The sequence below is a fragment of the Triturus cristatus genome, chromosome 10, assembly GCF_964204655.1.
Source record: "Triturus cristatus chromosome 10, aTriCri1.1, whole genome shotgun sequence".
Taxonomy (NCBI): Eukaryota; Metazoa; Chordata; class Amphibia; order Caudata; family Salamandridae; genus Triturus; species Triturus cristatus.
In genome coordinates, this window is record NC_140593.1 from 927,127,779 (window position 1) to 927,154,448 (window position 26,670).

The window sequence follows — 26,670 nt, forward strand, 5'->3', positions numbered from 1 at the left end:
AATTAAAGGTATCGCAGCCCTGGATTTAGGATGACTTCACCGCCAAAATACCTTAAAGATGCCATTTACTGCGAGAACTATTGCTGAGTCCAGAGTACGAACCCCACGTACTGTTCTTCTTTGAGGGTTCTACTGTGCTGACTCGACAGCCCGCGCATACCTACCTACCTCTCCTGCCCGCTAAGTCCACTCGACCCCCATTTAAGTAGATTTGAAACCGCCATAATCCATCGGCAAAGACCTCCCAACAGCTGTTGTTCTATGAGGCCCTTACAGGTGCCAAGACAGGGGCCAAGCCAAAACAGGGTGCCAGGGCGAAAATGGCATTGAACACTATCCTTAAGGAAATATCTGCCCTTGGTTTCAAGGTGACTGTCTTTGACAAAAAAAACTCTCCATTCTTACTTTACACAGTTCACAGATGGGTAGACGCTGTGGATAAAAGGCTAGAGGATTCAGACAAGTGCCACAACAACTGTATTGGAGTCTGTAATCCGGTTTCCAAAACAGTTACTGAATTGTAAGACCGGGGAAGGTGAAGGAGCTGATTGGCATAAGCTGCCCATACTGTTCTGCCTATTTCAACAAGCATCTGCATCAGAAATAGACCGCAGGGAGTGGTCTCCTCTGCAACACCTTGCCGCACAAGAGTATTAGGCAGTTGCGGGACGCGACTGGCGGGGACCACGAGTCCCACAATCCTCTGCCTGGCCAACAGCTGAAGCAGCTTTGCATTGTATAAGTGCGTGGGTGTCTCGTGGCCAAGTGGGGAAGGTGAAGAAGCTGCCTGGCGTAAGCTTCTCATACTGTTCTGCCTATTTCAGCAAGTTCCTGCGTCAGAAATAGACCCCGGGGGGTGTCCTCTGTACCCTGGACTTTTGCAACACCCAGTCGCACTACAGGAATAGACGATAAGGGGACACGACCACCGGGGAGTACGAGTCCCACAGTCCTCTGTCTGGCCACGGCTGAAACAGCTTAGCGCTATATAAGCATGTGGGTGGCCTGCAGTGCCAGATGCATGCGGCCATGCCCAGGCAAGGGTGGGCCCATCCTTGCTCGTCATTGCCAGTAAGAGGCAGGGCAAACCCACCCCCTTTGTGCTTGACTATGAACATCTGCCTTAGTGGCGGCAAGAGCTGTTTAGCCAATTATTCTGGTATTTTTGCAATTTGCTACTCTTATCTTCCTGGACTTAAACTTGGCCCCTCGCAATAGGCTTTGTACGTGACATTACATAATAGTACAGTGAAGGAGCCTGTAGTATTGAGGTTGTGCATATTTCAGGAGGGAAGAACGTGTGAGCTGATTATTTATCAAGAAATCCCGTAATTGGGAAGGATGTGATGGTTGATGTTGGTGACGATGAATGTTGTATCATTGCGGCCTTGGAGGCTGAGAATTGCTGTCAGTTTAGCGAAGAGTGTTGGAGAACAAAGTTGGGTCATGATGAAGTTTTAAAAGATGTCTTGGAGAAGGTTGTTTCGGGATGGCCTAGGGAGAAGGCTTTATTACAAAACATGCAGCCATTTTTCAAGGTGTCGGAGGAAATGACAATTGAAAATGGGCTGCTTTTGAGAGGTGACAAACTGGTTCCCCCAGACGAGTTAAGGCACAGTATTCTGTCTAAGGTGCATGAGGGTCATTTGGGGTCCACATTGACCAAATGAAGGGTATGTGAGTCGTTCTGGTGGCCACAAATGGACACACAGATTGATGGAATGGTTAAAAGTTGTTGTGTGTGTTCCTCTGCTAACAAAACTTTCAAAACTGTCACTCCACTGCTGAAGCCCACTGATTGTCCGTCTGGACTGTGGAAGAAACTAGGTATTGATTTGGTAGGGCCATTTAATATTCTTCCTCACTATTCTCGTTATGTCCTAGTTCTCATGGACTACTATTCTAGGTGGCCGTGTGTAAAGTTCATTGGTGAGCCGGACTCCAGGGCTGTCATTCTTTTTCTCAAAGAAATTTTCATGAATGAAGGTTTGTCTGAGAAAATCATCTCAGATAATGGAGTACAATTTGTTTTGGGTGAGGTAGAGAGTTTTTTAAGGGAGAGTTCCATACGTTATCTCAAGAGGTCGCTTTACCATCCACAAACTAATGGCCTGGTGGAACGCTTTAATAGGATGTTGGGTGAGTGTGTAAGATGGGCAGTATCTCACAAGTGTGATGTACAAAATGCGATTCAATCCATGTTGTGGTTTTATAGGCACTCCGCATTCCACGACAGGGTTCTCTCCCTTTGAGGCTCTTAAAGGAAGGAAGGCCGCTTTGCAGTTCAGGCCAGCTTGGATGAGTAGGTTTTTGAAGGAAGGTGTGTTGCATCATTTACGCAATGACTAGCTTCAACGCAATGTAGAAATGGCACAGCAGAAAAGTGTTATTATGACACAAGGAACAGTGTCAAAGTTTGCACTTACAGTGTGGGTGATATTGTTCGGATCAAAACTCCCAGCTTTGTGAAGGAAGGTGATTCCAAGTTTTCGGACCCTTTGGGTATTAATAGAGTGTGTGGCAACGCCATAAGAGTTCTTAGTCGCAATTGGTGGAACATCTCTAAAGTGGTGAAGGTTCAGGAACATGATGGTTTTGGTAAAGTGGTTAGCTCTGGTCCCTTTTCAAGACAACCTTCCATGATGCCAAACAGGTCTCATGGGAGTTCTCCAATACGCCTGGAAGACATAAATATTTCCCACTCAAGCCCTGCGCAAGAGCCTTAGAGCTCATAAAATCCCCAGCAGGTACCGTTAGGCTCCTCTGGGACTTGGGGGGCTGTGTATACTTTATGTCTCACCTTTATTTATTTTTTTGCAGGTCAGGGTTTGGAAAGAAAGGTGCGCAGGTGGTAAGGGGTACTGTGGGGTTCTTATGTGATTCTTACTTGCCATGTTATTTTCATTATGTTTTTGTTCATGAAGTTTGCACCTTAATTGTTGCATTATTGATGGTGTAGGTTTAATGCTGTCCTCCAGCATGCATTCTAGCTGGTTGCTCGTGCCTTGTTACTTTTGTTTGAACTTGTTTTAAAGGGTTTTTTTTGTTTTTCTTATGTGTTAATTTCTGTTGTTTTTAATGGTTGTATTATACCAATGTATTTTCTTAAAAAAAAAAAAAAAGGGAAAACTCAATGTAGTATTGTATTGTCTCGCGTCACCCGACCGTGACAGGCCCACTCCAAGGCTGACCATTCTCCTATGGAACTCTGGTGACCAGTTGATCCAGAGAACGGCAGTTGCGCTGGATAGAGAGGCTGAGGTGGTCGGGGGTACAGTGTATGTTCAAATAAACTTGTGGTTTAACCCACAGTGTTGTTTGCCACTTACTTCAGAGCCGAAGTACATACTGGCGGGCAGTTCAACTGTATAAACCTTGCCTTCCTTAAAGCCACGGATCAGAGAACATTTAATTGTCCTTGAGTTAATTAAAAGACCAAGAAGAGGGGGAGTAGTCCATGGCAGAGTTTCAATTGCCAGATGAAAGAACTGCTGATTACTTTGTGTTGTTCTTTTGCCTCTAGACTGCTTATTCCTTCTCTTGTCTGGTCCGTGGCAAGGAGTCTTTGCTGTCGAAAGAAATTGGGACTAAAGGAACGCTTTCAGTAGTAATACCTGGGACACATACTGTTAAATCATGTACTAATTGTCTTGGAGAGTTCAACAACGAAAAGGACTTCTGTAAAAAAATGTAGTAAAATCTCTAATGATTGGCTGGGTTTGTGGCAGTTAGATTTTTTGCATTGCTGCCTGTAAGTGCATGTAAATTGGCTCAGTAATAGTGTGGGCTGAAACGGTTTTGTCTTAAACTAGCAGCTTAATTGGTTATAGGTTGTGTAGCTGAGGGGAAATTGGGGAGGTCGCTAGTTGAATATTTTTATTTCTTTCTCTCTTATTATTGTGCTTTGACTGCTGAATTCAAAAAGGGACCTGCAGTCAACCAGTTTATTCCCTACACTGCCTTTAGTTTACTTAGCTGATAGCATAAAAAAAGGTACAGTTGGGACGCTTTTCTCTAAATAATGGGTTGTCTTCCCTTTTTTGTGAAGGGAAGGCACACGAGTAGTTAATATCATAGTTACCCTAGCCATGGGGAAACTTAAAGCAAATGGCAATTCCCTTGACATGGGAATGCAAAGAAACAGCCGAGACACACAGCAGAAAACTGCACATTGGATGAAATAAATGTGTTTTTGGAAGAAGTAGAAGGGCTTCTAGCTAGTAAGGCCACTAAAGCGACTAAGGACAAAGGGAAGCAACAAGGGAAGGGAGACATTAAATCTTTCTTTATGAAAATCTGAGAGCATAGATACCTAGGCATACAACACAGCAAAAAGTGATACTGGTACAAACACTTTGCCCAAAGCATCAGAGGGACAGCAGGATGTGACAGTAACCCAGTTATCGGATTCATCTGCTGTCACATCTGTAATAATGACTGAATGTAGCAATTAGCTTGAGGCTCTAGGGACCCTAGATGAGCCAATAGAGAACCACACTCATACCAACTTTGTTAGTTCATAATAAATTGTTAGTCACAGAGAAGGAGCTCCCTAATAAACAGATAGTTGCCATACAACAGCAGTTTATGGGCTAAAGAAATATATGGGCAACCTGACAAAGGTTATCAATGAAAAGGTAGATAAATTGACAACTTTGGTAATGAAGCTTAGCTCTAAACTGTCTTCGACCAGAGAGAAAGAGGCTCCTAGACATGATGCGATTTGGGAGGTACTGCATCCAGTGGATCAAAAACATGTTCCTTGAATAGACCCTAAACCTGGGGCTCACAGAACGGGTAGGGAGCTGCCTATGCCCCTTTTTGAAGAAGGCTCTAACAGCAATACACCAAAGGGAAAAAAATTGAACTCCAGAGAGTTTTTAAGGGGAAAAAGATTGGATGATCCACAATACATGAGACTCCTTTATCACCAAACCAAAGAAATACACAACAAGACCTGCAGGAGGGCAAATAGAGCATTTTGACATATACATGATAGATGTTCCAAAAATCCCATTGACTACTTGAGAAAGCCAGGACACGCTAACTAATAAAGTCATTAATTGGCTTAGGAAAGTGAGGAACAGTAGATCCGTCAAAAGAGACGATATAATGAGAGCCACTACGTTTAGTAACAATGCGTGATTGAAGCACCACATTGGTTTAAAATTAGTAAGTCATGATTTAGTGGAAGGACTAATAGGACTGCACCATAGGTATAGTCCCCCTACAGAGTCATAAATAAGAATTAATATCAATGCCCCGGATTGTATACCATGATCTGGTAAGCTCAATTTAGCTGCTGGCCCCCAGTCCTCTCCTCCCTTCTCTGTCGTGGGGGATCAGTCCAACTTAGACTGACAACTAGGAATCCAGCCGGATGCCATCAAATCCCCCCAGCTGACCTTTGTAAAAACATCACAACCTCCTAAAATAGCCTCCCCTCACAACCAAATAGGAATAAATGTAAAAGATCTTAACTTAGCAACCTCAGATAGAAGAGTGGAAATAAATATTGCAATACAAAACTCTGGAGTTAGTTCAAGCTCAATTGACACTATAAAATCATTATCTTGGAATGCTGCAGGGATTAGAGCAAAGCTGAAGGTGCTGGAGTGGGGCACATCTATAGAACATTTCCATATATTCTGCTGCAGGAAACAATGGTAAAGCCTGTGTATAGAGCGGGGTACATCACTTGTGCATCCAATTCATGTCCTTCAACCGCGGGGAAGACCTTCAAGTGGGTTGCTGATATGACTCAAGATGAAACTGTTCGCTAAAGTAAAAAGACTGCCATCAGATTGTGGAGATTTATTGGGTATTACTATTCCAACAGGCTCCACATTGGGGGTTGGGCACCTTGCAATTATAAGTGTCTATATTCATTCTATCCAGAATATACCCTTATTAGTGGGCGATGATAAAATGCAGTCATATATCTATAGTTTTTTTTTGGAGAATTTGGCCCCCTTTGAAATAGCAGACCCAAGTGCTAATAATTTTGTAGATCTTCACTGGTTCTTTATGGGGCAAACCGTCCGAACCCCCTGGCTGGTACACAGACATGCTAAAAACGTAGACATTGAAGAGGCAACATTGGGGGACCGCACAGAGATTTCCAATGCCAGAAAAGCCTATAGCACAATTACTAAAGGTGTAAAGGGCATGGGAGGAAGATCAATGGGAGAAAATCACTGAATCCCTGTACAATAAGGGTACCAAGGTGTTTGGCATCTTATAGCATCTGGGACTCATACCACAGAAAATCACTTGGATTTGTTGGTACAACCTGCTGTGTGGAAAGCTCCCTCTACTGAGCTATACAAGGCGTGGTCAAGTCATGATGTCCAACAATCTGAGGGAGATGATGTAGATCAGATCAGGCAAAAGCCTAAGACAGAGGCTAGTGGGGCCATAGTACTTGGGATGGCAGAAACCGCACAGGCACTGCATTTACACAAAAGAGAGAATGCATCAGGCCCTGATGGCATTCCAGAGAGCTAGATCTGTGCCACCCTGAGGTCTGGTTACCCTACCTGAATGCACTCAGTAATGCTATCCTGAGAGACGAAGACATCCCCCCTTCCTGGCACGGTGCAATTTTTGTTCCTATCTATAAGAAGGGGAGGATGGATGTGGTATTCAACTATAGACCCATCACCTTAACTGACATTAGTCAAAAACATTTTGCTAGGCAGATTTTAATTGAACCCCAAACTTGGATAACTGAACAGTATATCCTAGAGCATTGCCAAGCAGGGTTTAGGGCAAAGGTTAGTACCTTGGACCTGGTATATCGCTTCAGGGTGTTATGCTGGAAGTATGTCGCCCTGAAGGGGGACCACCTTCATAGATTTAAGGGCAGCATTTGCCCTGGTACCTAGGGAGAACCTATGGGTGGTGTTGGAGTCATACGGTATTCCGTAGGATCTAACTGGAATCTTGAAAACTCTACTCGTATGCCCAAGTCAGGTGGAATGTGGGAGGGGACCTTACATCCAGGATAAATATCAATTGTGGTGTCAGGCAAGAGCGCATGCTGGCCCCAATGCTCTTTAGTTTATATAAAAACAGAGCAGTTGAATGGCTAGCAAAATTTAATCATGACGCACCAAAATCCGCAGGAATAATAGTCCTTATTTTAATGTCTGCTGATGAAGCTTTTAATATCTCGAACATTGCATGGACTGCAGCAGTTGTTGGACCAGTTTTCATTATTTTGTTGCACAAGGGGTTTCGAGATAAATTCAGCAAAATCAAAATGTATTGTGGTAAACCCCCATTGTTGCTTTAGAAGTGAAATGAGGATAGAGGGGGCTACCTTGGAGCGAGTAAAGTCTTTTGACTATCTGGAGGTAAGATTATCTGATAGCATGTCCTGGGTATTACAGTTAAGGAAAAGTAGAACGATTCTGTTCCAAAGGCCAATGGCCATAGGGAAAAAATATATGGCTAACCCAAGGAGAGCAGTAAATCCAGCGCTGGAGGTATATAGGGCCATGGCCCTGACAGGGACAGTTTATGGTGCAGAGCTCTGGGGATGGACTGATGTGTCTGCGCTTAGAGCAGCTGAAAATCAATATAATAGGTATTTTTTTAATCTCTCGGTAAACACTACCTTGACCCCACTTTGATTTGATCTAGCTTTAAAAAGTATTGATCACATGATTCCACTAAAACTTTTAATATACTGGGTACGAATCTGGAACACTCCCGAACTTGAGATCTATAGGATAACTTTAGAGGAGATTCTCAGTCTAGACAGGAGAACAAGGATCCCTTGGTTAAGGAAGATAAAAGAACAGTGTGAGCTTCTTATGATGGATGAGGTGTGGCTCACCCCTGAAAGAAATGGCAAAGGGTGTTATTGCAAAACTGAAACAAGCCTACTAGGAATGCATGTTGCAATAAATGTAGAAAGATCAAAAAGTGGGGAGTTTAACGGAGAAGTATTTGAACCATAAATGTGGCCCATGCTTTGAGCCATTGTTGGACAGAATACGCCCAGCTAGGGCTAAAACTTTGCATATGAAGTTTAGAATTGGCACTTTGCCATTACATTCCTTTACCTCCACATGGGATCTTCAGCTCCTAACTGTCCTTTCTGTTTGCAGCTGGAGGAATCTATGGACATTTTTTGTTTTTTTTGTCCCAGTTATGTCTTACTAAGTAAGAAATGGATCATCCCAGTGTGCAAATCGCTGGCCATTGCCCATTATTGGAACTATCTTGCATGTGACACAAAAGACCTAATTGTGTTGAGTGTCTCTAGATTTTTATTATGGGTGTGGAGAATTAGAGCCAAGATGTTGACGATGATATCTTAATGGAAGGTCTATATTTTGTAGAGTGTCGGGGTGATGGATGCAGTCATATTGGGCTCCGGTAGTGAGTTTGCCTGCATGCTACTACCCTGCATTGCCAATGCGCCGCTGTTTCTGCATGTTGCTGCCAAAGATCACCACAGTAACTTAAAAAAAAAAGAAAACAATGGACTCAACCCCCCCATTCTCCACAATTTCTCTAACACTGTAAACCGCTTCATTTTATAACAGTCGTGTTCAAGAAGATACAGCGAGGTCTGCCGGTCTGTCGCCCTAGCCCCAATAACTCCTAAAACGTAAACAGTATATCACATAGAGAACGAAAAATTGAAAGGAAAAAAGGGGGAAACAAGAAAAGGAAAGAAGGGGAAAAAAGGAAGAAAAGCAAGAGAGCTAACTGCAAGAAAGTACAGATGTTCTGAGTCTGAGGCGAGCTGAGCTCTCCCAAAGGGTTTTGTGGACTGCAGCCATTTGGGCACTGCTCCGGCCATGTGGTTGCCACTTCAAGGGCTTCGGTGTACTGAATCCAGAGTTTGGATCTGCAGTTGCTGTCCTGTATCTGCTCCACCCTTTTCTAATGCTGTTATTTCTTTTGCAAGAGGATGAACACTTTCCAGGTCTGAAGAAGATTCTCCTCTTACGAATTCTGACGGTGAAGCATTTAGCAGTGTGCGACCTATAGGTTTCTTTGGTGCATGTCCATGGTCCCCTCTGTGTCCAAAGACTATACCCCGTCTCGTTGCCAATCTCTTTGTCAGATACGGGATTCCCTTGCCAAGTTAAGAAGGTTTACAACTCCATCACTGTTGCCTCTCTTGACTGGTCTTAGGCCTGGTATGCGTAGCTCGGGGTGTTTGCTGTCCGGACCCTCATCTAGCCATGGCGGAAACCTAGGACTCTCCTCCAACAAGTCCATACCTCCCCTGGAGTCTAGAAAAATAAGGCCTTCCCCTGATATAGAACGTTCAGGTTAGCTGAGACTAGCAGCATATACTGTAGCTGGAGGGCACATAGCTTTACTTTCTTACAGTCGAACAAGCAGCCTTGTCGTTGAACTTTGCGGCAGTAATCGGGGAACACCATGATCTTGGAGTTACCATGGTGTAGATCTCCCTTGGGGCATACCTCTTGCAGGATCATGTCCTTACCTAACAGAATAGGAACTTCTCAATTATGCGTTTAGGAGAGGCTCCATGGGGAGGTCTCTTACTTAGCACTCTGTTGGACCGTTCCACCACAAAGCAGGTGGAAAATTGGTCAGGTGGAAAGATGGTTTTCAACCGAATGGCAAGAAGCTCATTTGTGGAGGTGCCCTCAATTCTCTCCAGGAATCCGACAAAAGCGCAGGTTGTTTTGTTGTACTCGATTTTCCGCGTCTTGCCGAGTTCCTCCGCCCCTTTCTTGAGGTCATGTACCACGTCCTCCACCTCTTGAAACTGTTTTTTGCCACCATCACCCTCTGAAATACATAGCGCTGGTCCTGGCAATAGAGGGATACATATGAGCGTACTTCGCCCATCTTTCCCTCAATTATTTCTCGTGAGAACTAGATGACCTGCAGCAAGGTAACATGGTCATATTGTTACTAGGCACTTGCATGGAGCACATTCCATTATTAGTAAGACATCAGTGTGCATTTGTGTTATACAGTGTAAGTTGTGTGGGAGACTGTCTTTATGCAAATGGTGGCTCCGAAGGGAATTTGGAACGGAGAGGGCTTTGTGACATAGCGGTGTTCCAGGGCGGTTGGTGGGGACATGAGATAAGCTGTCGGTGTCTGGCTGTACAGACACAGTTTTCCGTACTGCCATAAAAATTGAAGGTAAATTCATTATAAAGTCTCTGGTGATTTATGAGAAGCACTCTACTACAATTAGGTAGTCCGGGATGACTTTCCTTGAATCAAAGACAGATTTAGCTACAGATTTTTCTCCAGTTTTTTAGTGTGCATAGCGCAAAACATCAATGGAATCACAGTTTATACTAAAGGAGATATGAGAGAAATGCTGTTTGAGCAAAGAGGCAATAACTTCTCACTATCAGATGTTACAAGTCTTCTACAACTGCCCAATGTAACACAATGTGGTACAACAATCCACTAATTCTCTCCTAACACAGAAGTTCATCTGGTTCCCTAAGCAATTCCTTCTACAACAGGAAATACTATACATCTCTAGAGTTACACTAGAGAAATTAAAAAGGCATTATATGTCATGAGTCATGCTTTAAGGAAGTAATAGTGATACCAAGAGACAATGCATAAAATATTGCTTAAACAAAGAAGCGCTGGGCCTATGCAACAGCAAAGATGGTAGGAACAATTGAAATCAAAAATGTTGTATGCAGATGGAGAATATCTTTTGTGGCAATAGGAAAAAAAGAAACAAGCAGCGATTTTGGGGTTGTAAGCTTAGACAATAGGAAAATGAATCAAATACTGGGCATGGTGAACCATTTGTGTTGTTGCTTTCAGGTGTTTAGCAATACTCTTGAAATTAGTCGCGATTACATTTTTACCGTTTTTATTGATTAACAGTATGCCTCTTACCAGATTATAAACCTGATGGTGCCAACCACTCGGAATGAAGATCACCTCCCCTGCTTCCTGTATCACTTCAAGGGGTTGACCAGATTGGCCGGATCCTGGGGAAGTGCTGCTGTGCTGGAGCTCAAGGGCAGTGACATCATATGGCAAGTTACCATGAGAGTCTCTCAGGTATTCTTCCTGACCTGCTGGGAAGAGAAGCCATTTCTTTCTCCCACAAACATTGGCTGACCAGCTATAGGAGCGAAAGACATCAGCGTGAAATGGAGTCCTGTATAAGAAAAACAAATATGTCACTCTTTTTTTAATAAAGGAGCAGAAGCAACAAATTAAACTTAGAAGAAAACAGAGAAAGCGTTGCCAGGTCAATAGGAACACATTTTATGTTGTCTGTGTCCTGCAGGGCAATATCACAAACTGCCACCAAAAAGATTACAGAAAAAACATAAAACTTTCAAATGAATGAGACAGATGATTTGATTTACCAGAAACATGCTTTCATTTGGGAGCTTTATCCATCTACAGCTAGAGATATCTGTATGTAATATGTGTCTGAAGGAAATTCAATAAAAACTTTTGACGATATTAACTCTGTTACTGTCAAGGCATTCGCAAAAGATTATCATTGAAGTTAATGTGCACGGATACAAATTATATTTTATTTTTATTTTGCCCATTCAGGCCAATGTAAGGGTACAAACCCCACATCAATGGCTTATTGCACTGAATATAAATATATATATGTAAATATATAAATATATTGTATATTCACTGGGAAAAAAAAGCTACAGGGACGTTATAGTTAGGCTCAGGTGTCACTCGTACAAAACCAGAGAAATTCTGCCGTTATAGTTAGTGAACTAACTATAACTTGCACACCGCAATGCACTGCTTATGACGTCACATATTACATCACTGATGACATCGCTTATGGCGTCTCAAATGACATCACTGATATCATCCGGTGACTGAGTGTTTTAAGTGTAAATTATATACCAAGATGTATTGATGAATGACTGAATGATTCAGTGGGTGCATGACTAACTGTATGAGTGGTTAGGTGCCTCAGTGAATGTATGGGTGAGTGACTGGTTGTCTGAGTATCTCTATGGGTGTCTGTGTTAGTGGGTGATGAGTGAGTGGGTGGGTCTGTGGCTGTATGGTTGAGTGAGTGTGTATGGCTGTGTTGGTGAGTGAGTGCATGTGTCAGTGGAATATGGATGAGTAACTGGGTATGTGGAAGGCAGTATGGGTGAGTGATGGGGTATATGAGTGACTGTATGGGTGAGTGAGTGAATGTGAGAGCGGCTGTATGGGTGTGTGCTTGTGTCAGTGACTGTACAGGGGAGTGAGTATGCGTTAGTATCTGTATGCGTGAGCAAGTGGCTGTGTAACTGACTATGGGTGAAAGAGTAGGTGTGCGAGTAGCTTTATGGGTGAATGTCTCAGTGTGTGAGTGGCTGTATAAGTAGATGAGTGGATATGTCAGAGGCTGTATTAGTGAGAGTAGGTGTATGAGTGGCTATATGGGTGAGTGAGTGGATGTGTGTGTTGATCTATGAATCAATGAGTGGCTGTGTAAATACTGGTATGTGTGTGTGAATGGGTTTGAGAAAGGTAGTGTGATAGTTGGAGTGGGTGTATGAATGGTTATATGGGGGTGTAAGTGGGTGTGTCAGAGATTATGTGGAAGATGTCATCAGTAATGTCATTTGAGATGTCATCAGCAATGTCACTGACCATGTCATGAGTGATGTAAAATGTGAGGTCATAAGCAGTGCATTACTGGGTCGCGAGTTATAGTTAGCTCATTCATGATAATGGCTACATTTCTTCGGTTTTGTATGAGTGATACCTGAGCCTAACTTTAACGTCTCTGTAACCTCTAATTTTTTCAGTGAATTTCTAAAGCTTTTGTAATTCACTTTCCTAACGATAACATTCCTGTAACTTTGGGTTTTTTTGTGTGAAATTTTTAAGGTTTTCCAATGCTAATTCCAAACTATAACGTCCCCGTAACCTTTGGATTTTTCAGTGAATTTCTATAGTTTTTTAACTAGTAGCTGCAGTTGCAGAGTGGTGGAGAAATGGGGCTGGGCCTCCGACCAGCTCTCAGGAATCCCGCTGTGTAGGACTGACAGGAGGTACCAGGAGGGCTTCTTGGCCCCCAATGTCTCTCAAGAGTAAAGTGGACTCCATCTCCCAACCAGTAGAACACCATGAGCCGCATTTGTAGAGTGGTGGAGAAAGGGGGTGTATCCTCCGAAGACCTCTTAGCAATCCCGCTGTGAGGGACTTATTGGAGATAACAGGAATGGTAGTTGGCCCTAAAGGACGTCCTTGGGGGCCAACTACCCCGCCTGTTACCTCTAATAAGTCCCACATAGCAGGACTGCTCAGATCTGGTGGGAGACCACACCCCCTTTCCGTGCCTCCTGGTGCACTACTAGTAGGGGGATGAAATCCTCTTGGCTCTTAAGGGTCCTTGGGAGCCAGCTAGCCCTCCTGTTACCTCCAGTAAGACCCACACAGCTGGATTGCTGAAAGGTCGTCAGATGCCCCGCCCCATTTCTTCACCACTCTGCAAACACACCTCCTGGAGCACTGCTGCTAGGAGGATGAAGTTCACTTTAGTCCTGAGGCCCTCAGGAGGCAAGGGGAGCTCATTCTCCCACCAGCAGTAGACCAAGAAGAGCGTTTGCAGAGTGGTGGAGAAAAGGGGCATCACCTCCGATCACCTCTCAGCAATCCCACTGTGTAGGGCTTACTGGAGGCAACATGCTGTCCTGTTCGCCACTAAGAACCCTCAGCAGCCAAGGGGACTTCATCTCCCAACTAGCTGCGTGCCAGAAGGTGTTTGCAGAGTAGTGGAGAGAGGAGGCAGGGCAATTTGTTTTGGTTGTTCCTTCTCCAAAGGGAAGGAGGGCTGCGTAGCCCCCCTTCCCTGGGCCAGGCATCTTAGAATAGGGAGGGAGCTGCGCTGCCCCCCTTCAGGCCGATTTTGGCCCCAAGGACCCCATCTCCTGGGGCCAGCCTTTAATATTATTTTTTTTATATATTTTTGTTTAATACCTGGGAGGGGGCCAGGCCGATTTTGGCCCTGAGGACCCATTCCCTGGGCCAATCTGTTGAGACCGCAGGGGGAGTCTGAAGGCCTCAGCGGTCCCTGCCAGCTCGCTGCCTCCTGCGGGAGCCGGAATTGCTTTGAGACCCAGGGAGCTGCTAACATGCAGCTCTCTGGATCTCAAAGCAATATCTGTTTCCCTGCTCACTTGACAGTGGGCAGGAAAACGGACAGAGCTTTTCTCCCACCAAGCCATAGCAAACTGCGATGTCCAGGGGTGGGCACCCCGGGACATTGCTAAAGCTGGCCTGGGGGGTGGCGGTCCCCAGCGCCATCTAGGGCTCACAGGGGGGGGGGGGGCTGCGCGGTCCCCCTCCAATGGAATCAAGCCCTGGTGAGGTGGTGGTCCGTGCAGCCCCCGTATGTAATTTTAGAGAGCTGCCCCTGGGAGGTGGCAAGCCCTGGGGCTGCGTGGGGGGCCAGAGTCCCCCAACTCATTGATATTTAATTTAGCATTGGGCAATGGAGGTCCACAGGGCTCTGGGGGGGAAGGCTCGTGGCCCCCGCATTTATCATAATTAGCCTCAGGGAGGTGGCTTTCCCCGGGGTTCCATGGGGGGACTCCGTTGATATTTAAATTAGCCACACAGAGCTGGCAGTCCCTGAGGCTGTGGGGGGCATGCGGGCCCCCTCATCACATTTTAAAACTTTGCCCCAGGGAGGTGGCTGTCCCCGGGGCATGCAGCATGGGTAACCCCTGTATTACTATAAGAACTTGCCCCCAGGACCTGGCCCACCCGGAGGCCTATATTTAACAAAGCACTAGAGCCCGCGCTTTGGGTGTCTTTTGGCCATGGAGGGTCCCTGAGGGACCCCACCAAGAAGCCTAGAGGGTCAGGGTGTTTTTTTTTAAGTTCTTTCTTGTGACTCGTTCAACTGAGCCTCAAGATAGCTGCAAACACTTCCTGGTTTGAAGTGTTCGCAGCCAGTCAGATCTCAGGTACGAGATCGGGAGGGGTCTCGGATCCTCCGTAGCCTCAGTTGTATATCTTAATTTTTTTTACATTGCTCGGGAACTACTGAACGGATTTACACCATTTAAAAAACTGTGCTATCTGGACCAAGAGCTACCTTTCTGCCAAATATGGTATAATTCCATTCAGCAGTTCGGGCTGTAGCCATGTCTAAATCTTCCTAAAGAAATTAACATGGAGAAAAAGTGTTTTGGTACCCCCTCAATTTTCTGGACCCCTGCTTGACAGATCACCATGAACTTTTTCAAGAGTGCAGCTGAAGTGATGGGCAAATTCGTTTTGAAAATTTTTCTAAAGATTTGAGAAGTGATGCCAAAGTTTTTGGCAAATGAAAAAACGCTCTTCCTATTAAAACGACCTATTGTTGCCAGTAGTATGTATGTATGTATGCATGTATATACTTTATATCTATATATATATATATACATACATACCAACACACAATGTGATATTTTTATTTTTCTAAAGAATTTCCTCAATATGTTGAGGAAATTCCATTAGAAAATTAAAATAACATATTGTTGTATTTCCCAGACATAGGACTCTAATGAAAATATAATAAATATATATATTGTACGTCTTGAATAATCTATCGATTTATCTAAGATCTCCTGTGGTCTGACAGGCCATCCAGTAGTACACACTGAACATGATATTTGTCTGCATTTTTTCCCAGAACAAGGTTATTTCCTTCAGTGTCCCTCAAGCAGGAAAATACTCCTGTGAAGGCCTGACACCAACTTTTGGCTCACTGGGTCTTCTGTACCTAGGGGTATGATATATATTTGAGTTTTTCCAGGATCTGAACAGGGATCCACACAATGTAAAACAGGGAACATTTTAACACGGGGAGATTCCATGTGGGCAGAATTTGTGCCTGGGGTGGGCTGGTACCCAGGGGAACCTACCAACGCAAGACATTTATGAAAACTTAAGACCTAGGGGGATCCATGGAGATGGGGCTTGCATGAATCCCAACACATTTCACTACCAAAAATCTCCTACAAATGTGTGGATTAACAAATAAATCATAATTTCTTCACTTTTGTGCGATGGAAAACTTCAGAATTTCAGGGAGACAGCAAATGTCCTACCATCCAATGTATCTACACTTCTCCCGATAAAAACTGTTCTTCACAAACGTGGGGTTGTCTATTGCAGGGCACAGGAATAGGCCAAACCTCTGACCATATGAAGACCACAATAACACTATGTTAACTTCATATGGTCACAGACCAGGCCTGTTACAATAGTCCCACCCACACTTGTGATGCACTGTTTTTATTGGCACAAATATTGACACACTGGGTGGTCGAGTTCTGTTGTCCCCACACACATTCTGGAACTTTCCGTTAGAGAAATGAGGAAACTGTTTTTCAAACCAATGTAGAATCCCACAGCAGTACCTCTCCCGGAGGAGGATGTCCACCCTTCTAAACCAAAAAGTCCAGCAAAACAGAACGCGCAAAATGGCCATCCCTCCTCACTTCGGAATCTAAGCAGTAATGCTTCGCGAAAGTGTGGAGGGAGGCCCAAGTTGCGGCCTTACAGATGTCCAAAACAGGAACACCTCTAGACAATGCAGAAGTAGACGATTTAGAACTGGTGGAATGAGCTCGAATGCCTACAGGAGGCTCCTTACCTGCCAGGGAGTAGCATATCTTGATGCACAAGATGATCCATCGTGACAAAGTGCGCTTGTGCACCGCCTTGCCCTTCATACGACCAGCATATCCAACAAAGAGCTGGTCATCCTGACGGAAGTCCTTTGTTCTGTCCAAATAGAAGCTAATTGCCCTCTTTGGATCTAAACGATGAAGTCTCGTCTCCTCCTTGGAAGGGTGAGGGGGAGGATAGAAAGTAGGAAGGGTAATGGGACTGACCTAGGTGGAAGGGAGTCACCACCTTAGGCAGAAAAGCAGCCCTGGTCCTAAGTACCATCCTTTCAGTATATATGGTTAGAAAAGGCGGCTTTGAACTCAAAGCCTGGAGTTCACTCACCCTCCTGGCCGAAGTGATAGCTACCAGGAAGACCGTTTTAAAAGTTAAAAGTCTTAAAGGACAACTATGCATCAGTTCGAATGACAAACCCAATAAAAAAGTTAACACCAAATTCAAGTCCCACTAGGGCATAATAAAAGGAGTGGGAGGAAACATGTTTGTCAGCCCCTTAATAAATCTTAAGACAATAGGAGACTTCAATAAAGAAGGCTGATCAGGTAAACACAAAAATGCCGACACAGTTGAAAAATACCCTTTTACAGTTGCCACAGCAAAACCCTGCTGGGCCAAATAAAGAGAAAAACAAAGAACATCAGATAGATGAGCTTTTAAGGGATCAATAGATTTCTCTCCGCACCACTTAACAAATTTAGACCACCTGTATGAATAGACAGACTTAGTGGAGTGTCGCATGGCCGATAATATAACATACACCACGTCAGACGGGAGAGAAAAATAATTCAAGTTGCCCCGTTCAATCTCCAGGCATGAAGGTGCAGGCTCTGGAGGTGGGGGTGTAGAACTTGCCCCTCCATCTGAGAGAGGAGATCTGCCCTGAGAGGGAGACAGAGCGGAGGGTGTGACGAGAGGTGAAGAAGGTCTGTGTACCACACCCTTCTTGGCCAATCTGGGGAGATCTATATGAATTGGGCCCGGTCTTGGCGAATCTTCCTCAGAACCCGAGGAATCAAGGGTATGGGAGGACACGCGTAAAGGAGTTGTGAACCCCAACTCAACTGAAACGCGTCCCCCAACGCTCCCTGCCCCGGAAACTGGAGACTGCAGAAGGACAGGCAGTGCGCGTTCTCGTGAGTGGCAAACAGGTCCATCCGAGGACTCGCCCACGTCTGGAAGATGTGTCGAACTACCTCTGGATGAAGCCTCCACTCGTGGTCGGCAGAGAACTGCCGACTGAGACTGTCGGCACGCACGTTCAGCACCCCGGCCAGATGATTTGCCATCAAGCAAATACGATGGTCCTGAGCCCAGGACCAGAGTCGCAACGCCTCTCTGCAGAGACGGTACGACCCCACTCCTCCCTGCTTGTTGACATACCACATCGCAGCAGTGTTGTCCGTCAGGACTTGAACCGACTGACTGCAAAGGGAAGGGAGAAAGGCCTTGAGCACCAAACGTATCGCCCGCAATTCCAAAAAGTTGATGTGAAACAACCTTTCTTCCAGAGACCAACGACCCTTGATCTCCAAATCCCCCAGATGTGCTCCCCACCCTAGGGTAGAGGCATCTGTTATCACTGAGGCCACCGATGGAGGAAGATGGAAAGGCTTTCCTTGAGACAGATTGCCCTCTACGCTCCACCAAGACAGATCTGCTGCAGCTTCTCTGGAGATCTTCACAGACTCCCTGAGATCTCTGTTGTGCTGATACCACTTCCTGCGGAGACACCACTGGTGCGCCCTCATGTGCCAGCGTGCATGGTTGACCAACAGGATGCAGGAAGTGAACAGACCGAGCAGGCGAAGGACCTGCAGAACTGGAACAACCGCTCCATTGTAAAACAAGGGAATCATTTCCTGTATGTCAAGATTCCTTTGATGTGGAGGGAACGCTCGACACACAGTGGTATCCAGTACTGCCCCTATGAACAGGTTGCGCTGTGAAGACACCAAGTGAGACTTGGGTAAATTTATTGAAAAATCCAATTTGTACAACAGCTGGGTTGTTACCTGCAGATGACGACACACCATCTCTGGAGACTCTGCCTTCAGAAGCCAGTCGCCTAGGTATGGGAAAACAGGAATCCCCAACCTTCTGAGATGAGCTGCCACCACTGCCATCACCTTGGTGAAGACTCGAGGTGCAGCAGTCAGACCAAACGGAAGGACCGTAAACTGGTAATGTTGCAACCAAACCGTGAAACGGAGATACTTCCTGTGCGACTTCAGGATTGGGATGTGGAAATACGCATCCTGCAAGTCGATGGACACCATCCAGTCCTCTTGTTGCAGCGCCTGAAGAACCTGCGCTAGAGTGAGCATCTTGAACCTCTCCTGCTTGAGAAATAGATTCAAAATTCTGAGGTCCAGGATAGGACATAGCCTGCCATCCTTCTTGGGAATCAGGAAATACCGGGAGTAGCACCCTGACCCCTTTCCTGCTCCGGAACCACCTCTATCGCACGTTTTTGTAATAGGGTAAGAACCTCCTTCTGAAGGAGAAGCAAATGATCCTCCGTGCAAAACCCTGGGTAAGGAGGAGGGAATTCCCTGAAGAGAAGGGCGTACCCATTTCCCACAAGATCTAGAACCCAAATGTACGAAGTTATTAATTTCAAGTCTTGTAGAAAATGGGTAAGCTGACCTCCCACAGGACCCACATGATCCAGGATGGCGGATCTAGGGCTACTTTCCTGCATTACCGGGAGGGGGAGGGGAGGTAGAGGAGGAGGAGGAAGAGGGATGTCGTCCAGCTCCACAAAGGCGACCTCTGCCTTTACCTCTGTAGGATTTATACAGAGGGTTTTGCTGCTGTTGTTGTTGCTGAGGCTGACTGGAACGAAAGGAAGACTTCCCAAAACCACGGTATCTTCTGTAACCATTCCCTCTTGACAGACTGTAAACCCAGAGATTTTGCTGTGGATTTACTCTCCTTAAATCTCTGCAACGCCAAGTCAGCTTTTCCCCAAAGAGCTTAGAACCGTCAAAGGGAAGGTCCAAAAGGGCAGCTTGCACATCAGGTGAAAATCCTGAAGATCTTAACCATGCATGCCTCCAAGTGGCAACAGACGAACCCATCACCCTTGCCACCGAATCTGCAGTGTCCAGACCCAACTGGATTACTTGGCGAGCAGCCGCCTGGGAGTCCATCAAGATCTCACTTAAATTGCTCTGATCCTCTTCCGACAGCTTAGGGAGAATCTGCTTGGCAGAGTCCATGAGGGCGTGGATATATCTGCCCAATAGACAAGTTGCATTTGTGGATTTTAATGCCATACTGGCTGAAGAAAAAACTTTCTTTGCCGATTGCTCAAGCTTTTTGGAGTCTCTATCAGCTGGTGCTTGAGGAAAAGAGCCAACCGACTGTTTTGAACAAGAAGCTTGAACTACCAGACTTTGAGGTGACGGGTGAGAAGAAAGAAAATCAGGGTCCCCTGGTGGCGGTCTATATCTTCTAGAAACAGATCTAGAAACTGCAGGAGCAGAAAGAGGATTACTCCAGACTTCTAATATCGGCTCCGTCAGGGCATCATTGAATGGTAAAAAAGGTTCCACCACAGCAGAAGGAGAATGAAGCACCTCTGTTAAAAGATTAGGCTTATATTCAGCCATAGGAAGCTGTAGGTCCAACAGTTCAGCTGCCTTCTTGATGACAACATGATAAGGAGCTACATCCTTCGAAGGAGAAGCCTTCTCTAATGCAAAGTCCCCTTCCCAAGAGACATCCAAACCACTTGCTTCACACAAGACTTCCAATAAGTCCTCAGACTCATAAATTTCCCCTTCCTCTATGTCACCAGCCCGAAATTGCTCCTCTTCAATCAGCCTTTGAGCTTCTCTTCTCGAACGCATCCTCGGCTGCGGCGTAGGCGGCGCCATCCGCGGCGTCTACGGAGGCTCCGTGACCGGGACCCGCATCGAACGAACCCTGGAAGAAGGGATGCCAGACGGAGCCAGAGACTGCTCAAGCGGCGTCGACACCCTCGGCGCCGGAAATTGCCATGACGGCGCCATCGGCATATAAGGCATAATGGGGGCCGGAGGATAATGCTGAGGCACGCCAAAATTAAATGCCAAAGGGCCCATGGGACCCGAAGGTGCTCCAGAGGGGCATGTGGCTCTGGTAAAAATACCATACAACGCATTCATGAAGTGCGATGGATCCGAACCTGGCGCGGGAACAAAGGATACTGCGCCGGTTCGACTTCCTTACGAGGAGTCTCCGGAGTTGGATCCACTGGAGTTACAGGTGGAGCCACAGGAGTAGCAGGAGACTCTTCCTCCACTGGGTTCGAATCCCCATCCGAAACCAGAGAATCAACCGGCGCTGGAGACTGCACCGGAGAACCCAAATCAGGAGACCGGCCTGGCGAAGCCTGTGGAGACTCAGAAGGTGAAGGAGAAATAACATCCTTGGTACGACGTCGAGGAGCAGGAGAAGGCGACTTCCAAGCTCGAGACTTGGACGAACAACGTCGAGACTCATGTCTCTTCTTCTCCTTGTGCCTTCTCTTGGATCCATGCGAAGTCGACGACCTTGACTTCGATCTTTTACGACCTCTTTTCTCCTTTCTCACCTTGGACATGTAGAGCTTGACCTCTCTTTCCTTCAGCGCCTTAGGGTTAATTTTTCTGCAGGATGAACAACCTTCGACGTCGTGATCACTAGAAATGCACCAGAGACAGTCATCATGCGGGTCAGTAATTGACATGTGACCTCCGCATTCCTTGCAAGGCTTGAAACCAGACTTCCTAGGAACAGACATAGTCGAAACAATAACAAATAAAGTCTCGAAAAAAAGTAGCAGTTGAAAGACAGGAGAGTCCCAGAAAATCCGTTAGCTTGTAGCGCAGAAAAAAAGGAACTGACGTCATCATCACGCCGACGTGGTCTTCTTATGGATCCGGTGACGTCCTGCAGAGCAGAGTGCGGAGCCATGACAACCTCGCCGGCGCAGAGAGCTACGGAAAAATTTCCGGAATGCTGGCGCAGAGGGGATATTCATAAGGTGAGGAATAAAGTGAGGAATCCACAGGCAGATGTATCCATCAGAAATTCAGATACTGAAGTATGCTTCAAAAATGCATATGTTTCATTGATCCTCAATTTCTATCCATTTTCTTTAATTTTACATACTTTTTGGTACACTGTGGAAAAACACATTGCAATCCATAAATGAATTGCTGGCTGTGGGTATTGTGGGCGTTTGAACAAATTACATATACTATGCATGTCTGCTACAGGACTTTTTATCAATCACACCACTCATCATGATTGCATTTGTAGTCTGTGTTCACGTTATATGGTTTTCAATTGTTTTATAAATAGTATGTCACCATTTTGAAATAATGACCTTTTATTAAAAAGGCTCTGCTGCAAGAAAATGTCAGAAACATTTGATGTGCTTAATGAAGTGACTTGCAAGTAACTGAGGAGTGCTAGTGTTTCATTTTGGAAGAAAAAAATGTGTTTGTTAATGGTGGCTGACCGAGGGGTGCACTCCACTAGTATTGACAGTGTCCCTATCCTTAAGTGTATGCAGAAGTTATATATAAGTGGTATGCTCCTTCTTTCTTCTCAAATATATCATTGATTATTTGGAAAAAAAACAGTCTTGGGAATTTATGAGCAAAGATGTTTAAGGGCAAACAGGGAGAACAGATGATTTCCATCTGAAAGCATTAAGGCAGGGGACAATTTTTATTGGGCTAGAGAGTGAAATGTATAAACCATAATGCTTGAAATTGCAGTGTCTCTTTCTAAAACTGGTAGAATCCTCATGTCACATCACAAAGTCTACAATTTCACATAGCACACTTCCTATTTCTTGCCTGTACCGAACACTAGGACTCATAACAGGAAGCTGCATTTATTATGCCACATTTAAAAAGGTTTTTTTCAAACTCTTTCCAGTTCAGAACACTGAAATTATTCCTCTTTTCTAGTTCAAAACACGGGAATCATTTTTCTAACATTTTTTTACTGTGAATATTTGATATTGTCATGTTTGCACAATGAGTTGGATAATCATAACTTCTGTTTAATACTATCGACATAGGAGAACTATTTGGTGTATAAGCACTAAGAAAACTAATCAGAGCAGTGTGGACTTTCCAGTTCGTGGTCAGCCAGTCACACACACAATGCTTCTAAATTCTGGAGAGACAGGGATAGATGTACAAAGCATTTTTGCAGTCGCGAATAGCCCAAATTGCAGAATCGGGCCATTCCCGATCACAAAAATACATTGCGATTTGCTAACATGTTACCAGATCGTAATTTGGAATTACAAATACATACTGATTCGATATTTGGAAGGGGTGTGTTTAGTGTGCCCCTTCCAAATACTGAATCAGAATGGGGTATATGAATGCTTTGTGACCGAAATGCGGTCACAAAACATTCACACTTAACTACCAGCTCAAAGTTTGTGGTAACCCATTCACAAGTAGAAAGGGGTCCCTCAAGATTCTCTTTACCTTTGAGAATGTTTAAAAATATATTTTTTAAGAGCAGGCAGTAGCCCTGCGTCCACTGCCTACCCTTAAAAAAATTACAATTAAACTTTTCCTTTTTTATTTTAAATGCATCCAAACGGGGTGCGTTTAAAAAAGAAATCTTGCTTTATTTAAAAGTTAATACAGGAATAGTTGCCTGCTGACCACTAATATTCATGAAGTAGGTCTATTTGTGACCCACTATGAATCGCTATTTAGGGTATAGGGCTAGATAACCTCTTTGTACATTAGTAATAGTGATTACCAAATAGTGATTTGCAAAAAAGGCGCTATTTGTAATCGCTATTACTACTATTCATACATCTAGACCAGAATTGCTTTATATTATCTGACCTCTACCACAGTACTATTATTTCAGAATCTTAGCCTAGCTCAGAGAAGAATATATCACTGTAAATACAGAAAGGTACTGGAGGTAATCAACTTTAGCAACCAAAAAAACTGCAAAAATGCATTTACCACGAGCCCTTGGGTCCCATATAGACAAACCGGTAATCATCAACAGCGATGGCATCCCAGTACTCATTCAGCCAATCTGAGGTGAAGAAGACAGGCGTCCGGTAAGCATCCTGGTTTGGGAACGCTCTGTATGGTTAGTTTAGAAAATGAAGAGAAACAGCCATTCTTGTTATCTGTCACATGCAGGTCTTCAATTCAAAACAAGTTTTCATTAAACTTCATAGGAAACTGACTAGTTCACTCACACATGTTCAATCGCTTGACAGAGAATAAAAATAAAATAAGAGCAAATGTTAAGTGATAAACCAACATAAAAAAAAAAAATCTTGAGCATTTTAATAGCCTTCTGAAAACATTAAAAGGGAAGTAAAAATAACAAATTTAGACGATATCACAAGTCAACAGCATGTATTTAGAAACTAGAAACTACAGTAGGCAAAATGTGAACTGAAGGAACTCAAAGTTGGGAAGCCATGTGTAAAACAGAAGACAAAAGTATTCTATGAGAGTAGTAGAAAAGGGTCGAAAATAGGTTTGATTTTGTAGCTGAGAAAGTGGAGATGAGTAAAGAGACTATCATGTGAAAGAAATTATAGGAGTGCTTGAAGCAGCGTAAGCCTGAATGCCCCAGCTGGGTCGGATAGAATGGCTTCTCTCTCAGCGTGGAAAAAGTGGAAAAGGGGGAAATTGATCTTAAACGAGGAATATTTTTTCCCTTTGTGTCTATATTTGGTTATCTTTTTTATAACCCTTCCCCCATGTGATGAGTTAAAGTTTATTGATATTGTGAAACCAGAACATTAAATGTCAGTGGTGTTATGGAGATATAATGCTGCTTTGAGCACACATTTTTGGGGACAGATTTGGGATTCACGTCTGTTTGGTCTTAGTCTATTGGCTTTATCAATGTTTTAGCTGTGCTGCACAGCATTCATCATGATATGCAACAGGGCTAAAAAAAATGCTAAAGCATTTGGCTTGGCCCCAATGTTGTGCACGCACCATGCATGGATGCATCTACAAAATGACACAGACTTTCGGTCTTTTTAGAGAGCCATTTAAGTTGGATCTGTAATTAAAAAGAAAAAAAATAGTTTTTTTTACAGCAGGTGTTGAGGGAGCAAAGCGGGAGGGGTAGCAACAGAGATGTGGGTACAAGCAATACGGGGGAGGTGGTGGAAACAACAGGCGAGACATGCGTGGTGGAAGCAACGCAAGGGTGCGGGTTGGTGGGGGAGGAAGCAACACAGGGTGTTGGTGGGTGGGAGTAGAAGTAACACAGGAGGCAGGTGAGGAGTGGGAGAAAGCAACATCGAGGGTGTAGGTGGGAGGAAAGCAAATGAGAGAGAGCAAGGTGAAGTGCAGAAGAGACAAAAGGTGTAGCTAGCGGGGAGAACTACACTGGAGCATGACAGAGGAGGGGGCGTTAAGTACACAGCAACTGGAAAACACATGCAATTTTGTGGGGCGCGTAACTTAAAAAATAAAAAAAGCTATGCTCAAAAAGCGAGCACTGGAAGGGCACAAGTAATGCATCCAGGCTCCAGGGAAGGGACAACCACAAAAGAGGAAGGAAAGGCCATGAAAGCTAGGCAATAAGAAGCAAACAAATGAAAGTGACAATATGAATGCGTTATCTAGAGGCAAGACCTAACAAAAAGGAAAACGGAGTTAAAACAACAAAGAAAGTATTGCAGCGTTATGGTAAGTATTTTTTTAATAATGTGTCTCATTCTGCCAAAGGGAATAATTACCTCTCACTGAGACAGATATCTCTGAAGCTAGTAACCGTTCTATGCTTACTATTTTTCAAAAGGGTATGGGATATTAAAGCTCTAGAGATTTGCAGCAGATTTTACTCATCAGATGGTGTACAGTTTGATATTTGGAAGAGAACAAAGAAAAGACTATGGGCCTGATTTAGACATCAGCAGATGGCTTACTTCGTCACAACGATGCCAGATATCCCATCCGCCAAAATATAAATCCCATAGGATATTATGGAATATATATTTCAGTGGATAGGATATCTGTCCTTGTTGTGACTGGGCAATCCGTCTGAGAATATCTCAATCAGGCCCTATGTCTGGAAATGTTTTCTATACTTCATTTCAGGATTGTCCAAAACTACACGTGGTGAGTTGCATGAAAGTATACGGACAAAGAATGTTAGACTGAAGATCTGATGGTGAAACTCAATTGTTAATATTCTATGTTGAACCATATGAAGCTGTATCTACCGTTACATTATCTAGAAGGGTTGGATCAATAATGAGTGAAGCAGGCATAGATTTATCCAAATTTGGTGCACATTCTGCTAGAGGAGCAATGGCTAGGAAGGTGTTTTGGGCTGGAGGAACCCTTTCTGAAATCAGGAAAAGAGCACATTGGTCAAATGAAAGTACTTTTGCAAATTTCTACCTAAGACTAGTGAAGCATGTGAGCAGTCTAGTTATGGAAAGCTTTAAACATGCCTCCGGTCTTGTAATGAAATGGCGATTCTCCAATTAACATGCAGAGAGAATCCTGAATACGTTAAAGACTATGGAGGATATGGTTATCCCACCCACCACACCCTATGATTATATGTACGAAGGTCAAATAGGAAAGGTTATATTTTTTTAAAAAAATATATAGGAATAACAACAGAGAAAAGAAGAAATTGATAGTTGGGATGGTTATTTTCTCTAAGAAAAAAATTATTTTGATATTAAACTGTTCAATTGGATACGATTTATTTGTCTATAATGCTATTCAGCATATGGAGGATGCTTTTGACGGTTTTTTCTGTTCTGTAGGAAGCAACCCGTAACTGGATTTCTTCTGTTGAAGGAAAGATGGAGAACTTGGAGATGTTTCACATTTACTAAGATGTTTGAGATGCTTCAAGTTTATATCCAAGTTATCTTTGTGTCGCAGCCTAAAGAGGAATATAGCTGTGTGACATGGATATATATACTGTGTTATGATTCCAGAATCAAACTTTTTATGTTGTGAAGTGTTTAAGTCCTTTAGAGGACTGCACGTGAGGCAGCAATAAAGG

At 44.2% G+C, this 26,670-nt stretch overlaps 1 protein-coding gene across 1 annotated transcript in view; it reads right to left on the reverse strand.

Annotated features, from left to right (window-relative positions):
* JMJD4 (jumonji domain containing 4) overlaps positions 1 to 26,670 on the reverse strand; it is a 60,849-nt gene that overhangs the window by 22,647 nt on the left and 11,532 nt on the right. Inside the window, exons 3-4 of the mRNA XM_085628759.1 lie at positions 23,628 to 23,753; positions 10,876 to 11,143 (exon numbers count right to left, since the gene is read on the reverse strand). Of these exons, the coding sequence (XP_085484885.1) occupies positions 10,876 to 11,143; positions 23,628 to 23,753 (394 nt within the window). The remainder of the gene's footprint in view (positions 1 to 10,875; positions 11,144 to 23,627; positions 23,754 to 26,670) is intronic.